Source organism: Lipotes vexillifer, unplaced genomic scaffold (genome assembly GCF_000442215.2).
Source record: "Lipotes vexillifer unplaced genomic scaffold, Lipotes_vexillifer_v1.1 scaffold217, whole genome shotgun sequence".
In the NCBI taxonomy this organism is placed as follows: Eukaryota; Metazoa; Chordata; class Mammalia; order Artiodactyla; family Lipotidae; genus Lipotes; species Lipotes vexillifer.
The window spans coordinates 7585032-7593304 of record NW_006788200.1 but is presented as its reverse complement, the minus strand read 5'-3'; the positions used below and the strand labels follow the sequence as shown (position 1 = coordinate 7593304).

The window sequence follows — 8273 nt, the reverse complement described above, 5'->3', positions numbered from 1 at the left end:
TTCCCTACTCCCAGCTAAGGCCACTCTCCACCTATGCTCTGTTGCTCATCTCAAGGAAAGCTTCGATTTTCCCTTCTCTCTCTTGCATCATCAATTTCTCCTTGCCTGCTTAGTGGATACTACTGACATACACACATGCCCTAGTCAGATTTGAAAGAGTTCCTCCTAGACCCCTCCAGCCAGTGGCTCATTTCAGGAGTCCACTCAAAGCCAAATGTCACAAAAGAATTCTTCACATCCTCCACTTGCTCCCCTCCTATCCTCATCTCCACCCACTCCAGCCTGGCATTTGTCCTCTCCACTCCACCTAAAGTGCTGTTGTGAAGGTTTCCAATGACCTTGACCATCCAGTGATAATGACCCACTGATAGGCATTCCAACCTCAATGGTCATTTTTCTGTTGACATCTTTCTTGACCTCATGGCAGCCTTTTATGCAGTTGGCCACTCCTTTCTCCTTGAGACACTTTCTTCTCTTGGCCTCTGAGACACTGCACATTCCTGGTTTTCCTCCCATCTCCATGGCTGCTTTCAAAGCCTCTCCTGCTGCTCTGCTTGACCTTTAAATAAGGCCATGCCCTGGGACGAGGTCACCAGCCTGCCTCTCTCCCTGAGGCACTCAGCCAGTCCCATGGCTTTCATTCCACCAGGATGACAATGACCTCCTCACCCCATCTCTCTCTTGCATCCCAGATACGTTTACCCCACCAGCTCCTTGGCATCCCCATGTTCATGTCCAGTAGGCAACTCAAACACAATATGTCACAAATGGGACTTGAGCCCCAGCTCTCCCACTCACCACACCCTCCACCCAACCAAGGAAGTTCCTTCTACATCTCAGAAAACAGCACCCCCAGCCAGCCAGATGCTGAAGCCATCCTTACTCCTCTCTGTCCCTGATCAGCCCCATCAGCACGTCCTGTCAGGCTCACCCTCAACTGGCCTCCGTCATCTGTCCCTTCTCTCCATGTTCACTGCCCTGTCTGCCCCAGCCACCATGATATCCCACCTGAACTCCAACAACAGCTACTATGGACAGTTTTACTGTCCACCAAAAGTTAAACATAGAATTACCATCAGACCCAGCAATCCACTACTTAGGTACACACTCAAAAGAATTAAAAACAGGTGCTCAAACAAAAACTTATGCTAAGTAAAATCAGTCAGACAGAGAAAGACAAATGCTATATAATATCACTTATATGTGGAATCTAAACAATACAACAAATCAGTGAATAAAACAAAAAAGCAGACTCACAGATATAGAGAACAAACCAGTGATTACCAGGAAGGGCGAGGGGCAATATAGGGTAGGAAGAAAAAGGGTTATTATGAGATTATATGAAATCATGTGTGTGAAACTTTTGAAAATTGTAAAGTACTATAGAACTTAAAGAATTTTTCATTCAATTAAAAAATTAAAATAAAAATTTTAATTTTTAAATTTTTAAAAACCTGTACATGTATGTTCATAGCACTGTTCACAATAGCCAAAAGGTGGAAACCAGCCCCACTGGTCCTTCTGCCTGGAAGGCTTTGTCCCTGGTCTTTCCATGGCTGGCTCCTGCTCATCCTCCAGGTCTCTGACCCAACCGTGCCTCCTCTGAGACACCTTCCCTGACCCTCAGTCCAGCCGCAACACACCCTCCTGTTTATTCCCTTCACAGACCTATCACTGCTTTAATCACTTGTTTACTTCTTTATTTTCTATCTCCTCTAACTAGAAGGTAGGCATCCTGAGGCAGGGGTTCTCTTCCCTTCTTTTTATGGAACACAGAAGGTGCTGAGCCCCCACAGTCCAAACGCCCCTCCTACAGAAAGTCCTCCAGATTCCTCCACCAGGCTGTGCCCATCTGAAGAGGGTGCACCTACTCCATCTGCCAGCCCCTGTACTGCCTCCTGCTCTGACCAGAGCTATTTCTGGGGGCCCTAGCAGGCCCCAGATTCCTGAGATCCCCACCTTCCACCAGACACTCGGTCTCTGTCAAAGAGCAGAAGAATGAGAGCAGGAAGGGAGGGGGAAAAGAACAAAGCAGGTGATGCCACTTCCATTGGGGTCCTTTGGAAAGCTCACAGTAACTGCAACAACCCGGCCCTGGGCTGAGCACTTTACAAGTGCTGTCTCCTTAAGCCTTACAGGGACTTTCTGATGGGGAAACTGAGGTTTAGGGAAGTAAATAACTCACTCCAGGTCACAAGCTATTGTGTGGAGAAATACAGAGGACTCCAACCCAGAACGCTTGCTTTTGATGTTTTGCAATACTGCCTCAAGAGAGAGATGGGATCCTCAATGTCTGTTGGCTGCAAGTATGAACAATCCTGCCCCACCCACTTTTGATCTATGAAGGTGGTGATGTTTCTCTTCAGCTGTGGGCATTAAGGTGGTGCCATGGGCAGCTAAGTCCCACCAAGCTCGAGAGTATTCTCGACCCAGGGTTCACTGACTGCTGCCCTTGTTAGCAGCTCTCAACTAGGGGGAGAGGCATCCAGGGCTGGCACAGGAGTGACTGGGCCCTGAGATGGCCCTTGGCCCTGCCAAGGGTGGGGATGGGGAGAGGAGGGGTGTGCTTAAAGCTCCTTTTAAGGTAAGCCAGCAACACCTGCTCTCCGTAAACAAACAGTAAGCAGTCTTGGAGGAATGTCAACCCGTTAATGGGCATTTGCTCTGGTGATATTCCCATGGAATACACACGTCTTCTCTCCTGTTCCACACCCAGGCTGACCGCCCAGGTGGACATAACCAAAGTTGTCACACAACTACTCTTCGTGCCAAGGTCAGCGAGGCTCTCACCCTCCCCAGGCCAGGTACCCCAGTGTGCCCATGCTTGCTCAGGCTGCCATCACGTGGGGCACTTCACCTTCTTGATCTTCCAGGGATCTACAGGCTGGGGCTTTGGACTCTCCATTATTTAAATTTTAATATTAATAATACATATGATTATTATTATTACTGTGCAATAATATTATAATATTATTGTAATATATTGCTATAATATATTGTATAAAAAAATACATTGTAATATTGTTATAATATATTGTTATAATGTATAATATAATATCATAATATTATTCATAATAATATTAAACAATAAATCCTTACTAAGCGCCAGACCCTGACACTTGGTGATACCTCTCTCAGGACTCCCCAGGATGCTATGGGCGAAATCATTATTTCCACCTCACAGATGTAGAACCTGAGACGCAGAGAAGGCTAGTGTCTTGCCCAGGGTCACAGAGGCAAGAGTAGGATCTGAAGTTGGACCTATCCCAGGTCTTTCTTCCACCCTACATGTCCTGGACTTTCCTGGTTAACTTTGGAACCAGATGTGCTGGCCTGTTGTCCCCATGAGTCACTGAAATATCCCCAACCCAACAGAGGGGCTCTGACCACCATGGGGTGAGCAATGACGGGGCAGTGATCATTGGGCCAGATGGGGTGACAGGGGACACAGAAGGGGAACATGGAGATGGGGTCTAGGCTCACAGGGCATGCAGACCACCAGCTACACTTACCACCTGAGACAGGGCAAGAGAGCCCAAAGTGGGGGTCCCCGGAGCAGAGAGAGGAAAGAAGAAGGAATTATTGAGCCACGAGCAGCACTGAGATGCACAGATCCCAGACCAGACACAGGCTCACAGCCCGGGGCACCCACCTATCACTTCTCTGTTTGCCTAGTCGGGGCAGGGAGGTGAGGGGTGCATGACGAGAATGCCTCTTGAGGGCAATCTACCAGTTGACCGGAAGGGGCTGCCTGGGGCATGGCACTTCAACAGGGCTGCACACAGGCTTACAGCACAAGGGGCAGGAAGAACATGTGATCTTTTAGCACTGTCTGGCATGGACACGGCTAGGGGCACATGTCTTATTTAGCACATCCTAAATTCCCATGTGCCTCAGCTGTTCTTACTGCCCTGCTTGGGGGCAGGGACCCAGGCAGATCTCAAGTGGATAAAACTAGGGCACAGCCAAGTCTAGAAGCCAAGCTGCTAAAGAAACACTGGCCAGCGAGCAGGAGGTCTCGGGAAGGGGGCTGGAGAAAGGACCGGCCCTTAGACAGCTCGGGATGAATCAGTGAGAGGACACACCCACTCCCTGCCTCCCCAACTCACATGTCCGTGCAGGTCCGTGTTGAGAAGCATCAGGGCACAGGTAAGCGTGTGGATCCCATCTAAATCAGAGACGGTGGCATCCTCAGCGTGAGCACCCAGCTCTTTCCCAACCCCAGGCTCCCACCTGCCTCCTGTCAGAGCCAGCCTGGAGGCCTTGGAGACAAGAAGAGGCCAGCCACCTGCCAACCATACATCAGGGCCCAGGGCCTGCATGATGCTCCGTGTCCCACCCCCATTACAGCATCAGAGTCACTCACTCGCCCCAGGTCAGGACCAACCCCTCCCTCAGAGGTGACCAGACCACCCTGGGCCTGTTCTAGCCCAGATTCCTGCATGCTGTGGCCAAACTCACCTTGAATCTCAGACCCAGGAACGGCTCTGGGTCCCAGGCTATATCCCTTCCATGGCCCGTGTCTCCTCTAATAACCAGCCTAGTCCCCCAGTTCCTGGGACTCAGGTCCAACCACAGGGCAAGTCCTGCACTTAAGAGGACCCCAACCCAGACTTCCACACCAGGACTCCCACCACACCAACAATCAGCATTGTGACAGGGCACCACCAAGAACGAGGACCCAAAGGACTGACTCCAGGACGGAGGACCTTCAGGCACAGAGAGTGACAACGGGCGGGGCAGTTGGGAGGTTCCTTTTCCAGCAGACAGTCCCCATGCCACCTGCCATCGTTCATTCACTGATGCTTCTTGAGCGGGACAGAAGTGGCAGGTGGACCAGAGGTAGGAAGAAGCCAGGGCCCGGGTGGGGGGCAGGGGAGTGGGGAGAGGCATACCTTCCGAAGTGCTGTCGTCAGGGTTGCACTGGCAGTACCGGCGGGAGAAGTGCGTAAGGACCCGCTCACGCTCCTGTGTCTCCCCCATCAGCGGAAAGGCCTTCAGGAAGGTTCTAGAGGGTAATGCAAGGATGCTGAGGGCCTCCAAGAGCCCCTGAGTCAGTCTGAATCCTCACTCGGGGTAGGACCCCCCCACACACACACCACCCAAACCTTCCCAAGGGGGCTGAGGCCCCAGAGCCTCAGCATCTGGGCCCAGGGAGGCACCCTGACCCCCATAATGGCCTCTGGAGTGTGGAGTTTCAGCCCTCATCACCATCCAGGGCCCTTCTGGAAGGACACAGGGGACAGATTGTGAAGAGCAAAGGCAGACGAACACCTCAGTGCCAGCATCTGCTCCACTCCTGGCTCCCTCCTCCATGGTTGGGCCATCCACGCCACTCCTCAGACCGCTCTCCCTCAGCCATTCCCACTCCTCACTTGAGGCGCTACCTGCTGAGCCCCAGGCCCAACCTTGGCCTCCCTCAGACCCCAGGTCTGAGCCTCCTCTGCTGGGCAGCTCTGAGTCCCTCTCAAGGCCAAATTCAAAGGTCACCAGCTCTCAGGAGTCCCTGGCAGAGTATGCCAAAACCAGAGGGGCCGGGAGATGGGGCTGGGGTCCCTCACCTGGGGCATAGGCACACCCCTTCTTGGGAAGGGAAACAGCAAGCTGAGACATTGTGGGCCTCTATCCATCCTGGGTTCATGAGACTAGTTTGTCCCGGATTTTGCCACGGTTCACTTGGCTTCTGTAATGCCCACTTTGCTTTATCCTCTCTCAAGCTACTTCTAAGGTACCCAGGGACCTGTGAGCCCCAGTCTGGCCAATCTTTACCCTTGGAGGCTTCCCAAGGCATCCAAAACTGCAGACCACTCTCTAATTCAATCCCAGTCAATCAACTGCTGTATAAAAACACTCGGTCCGCCATCTAGGCTTCCTCCTTTCCCTGTCTCTCCTGTTCCCCGTTCTCTTCCCTGCATCTGGCCCCTCCCTCTTCTCCTGTACTCCACTAGGACTTTCTAAAACCCACCCCCCATCCCAACCGTAGCCTATCCTACCTGGGAGTCATCCATCCCAGCTCCGGCTCCCCAGCCCAAACACCCCTTCCTCAGGGGGCTTCACCAAGCTCCGGTTAAACTCAGGCTTCCCCCGGGATCAGCCTCATTACTGCCCACCCTCTCCCCTGCATCTTGGAACCACGGGCCTGTCTGCTGTATCCTCTGTGCTTCTCACACCAATCACTCCTCTGCCCCACAGCCCAACTTCAGGCCTCGTCCTCCCCCACCTGACCCTCTTCAGAAGCCTCTGGATCAAAGGCCACCAGGCTGCTGCCAGCACTGCCTCCCAGAATACTGCTTCACACCCAGCACCTTCTGGGGCTCCCCCGGGCCTGCAGAGTCGAGCCTCAATCTATTGGGCTGGATATACAAGGTCCTCCCACCCAGCACTCATGCCTCTGATTGCGAGCCCGACCCACCGAACACCTTCCCCACCTGATCATCCAGTGTGAAAATTCAAACTCAGCTCAGGATAGAGTAGCTTGCAGTCGACCAACACTTCCACCGAGAACAATGAGAAAAGCCAGACAAAATATATCTCTCTTAAGCTATCAGAAAACTGCTGACGCAACAAACACCAATAGGACCAAGATTCTGGAGAGGAGAGAACTGGGGAGAGGTGGGCTGATCTGCAGTTGCTTTCTCCCCGGGGACATTGCCAATCACGGGCACAGGCAAGAGGCAGAACAATTAGTGGCTTCACGGAGCTGGAGAGACAAACTGGGAGACTTGAGGGGCTGTAAACATGTGGCCAGTTCTCCCTGTGAGATATCTACCAAAACCTAAAGATGTAATGGGTAGGGAGGCCTCTCTGAGAAGTAGAGGGATTTGGTTTTTTGACAGTCTCGCCGCAATGAGGAGACAAAATTAGGATTTAGAACCAACCAAAGGGAGAGGCCCCAGTGAACACACCATGCTCTCAGTGGAAAGCCCTGAGGCCTTCACCCTGTGATCGGGGTGAACCCTGAGCCTTACCAAACTTCAGGGCTGCCTCTCCTCAGCTCAGCCCTGGATGGATTAGGACTGCGCCTCCCTGCCCTCCTCTAACCGCCTAGCAAGGGACAAGGTAAACCCTCTCTGGAGGAACGCATAATGATCTAGAGCCACTGTAATTCTATACAAAACGTACAGCATCTAATAAAAAAATTACTAAGCACACAGAGAAATAGGATATAAGATGGAAAGCCAAGAGAGAAACAATAGAAACAGATACAGATGATACAGATATCAGGGTAAAAGCAGACAAGGACTTTCAAATAACTGCGACTAATATGTTCCAAGAAAGAGAGGGAAAGATGGGGAAAGTAAGTGGAAAATAAATCAAAAGATGAAGAATTCCCCCCAGAGAATTAAAACCTACCCAAAAAAATGTTTAATAAAATGAAATTTCCAGAACTGAAAAATAAAACAATGGAAAGTGAAAACTCAGTAAATGGGGTTAACAGCATATGAGACACAGAGAAAGGGTAAGTGAACTGGAAGCAGGTCAATAGAAAATATCCCAACTGAAACAGAGAAAAAAGAAGGGAAAATAAAGTTTTTAAAAGTGTGAGAGGCACTAAGGAGGTGAACAGATCTAACATACATGGGACCACCCACACCTCAGCTCAGAGACCGCCGCCCCTCCCCAGGAGGGCTCTGGCCTAGGGTCTCCCTGCTGGCCCTACCGCCGGGTCCGCTGGACACTGGGCTGCATCTTCCCATTCCTGCCCTCTGCTCCCTGGGGCCTGCACCTGCCCCTCCTGAGGGCCACTCCCCAGGTCCAAACACCAACAGGACCTGAGGGCAAATTCCATTTTGGCTATCTCCTCCCTCAGTGACTGTGGGGAACTGGCCCACAGTTTCTCCACAAGTAAATGGGATGATACCGCCTACCTCACAGGGGTGTTGCTAAGATGCAGTCAGCAGGGTGTGTAAAGGGTACATCTTGCAGACAGGAAGTGCTCAGTACAGGCAAGCCTTTTGGCCCTTTCCCCTCCTGAAGAGTCACGACTGCATTCCCACCTTCATATTTTCAGCGCCCACTGCAGAGCCAGCACTCACTGAGTCTCTGCATTGCTGCTGCTCTCATGACCCCTTCCCCTCAGCCTCCCCAGAGGGGTCAAGAGACTTGTCCAAGGTCTTGCACAGCAAGTTTACAGTAGAGCTGGCAGGAGAATCCAGATGTGTGGCTGTATCGCCTGTGGGCGCTATCCCATCCCAGCCCCACTGACCTGAGTGCTCGGTCCAGAGTCAGGCCCGAGAAGTCAAAGAAGCTGAGGTACTCCCCGGCCACCAGCC

The 8273-nt window shown here is 51.8% G+C and overlaps 1 protein-coding gene across 1 annotated transcript in view; it reads right to left on the bottom strand.

Annotated features, from left to right (window-relative positions):
• PSD2 (pleckstrin and Sec7 domain containing 2) overlaps positions 1 to 8273 on the bottom strand; it is a 41585-nt gene that overhangs the window by 21133 nt on the left and 12179 nt on the right. Inside the window, 3 exon segments of the mRNA XM_007461504.1 lie at positions 4110 to 4168; positions 4896 to 5008; positions 8207 to 8273. Of these exon segments, the coding sequence (XP_007461566.1) occupies positions 4110 to 4168; positions 4896 to 5008; positions 8207 to 8273 (239 nt within the window).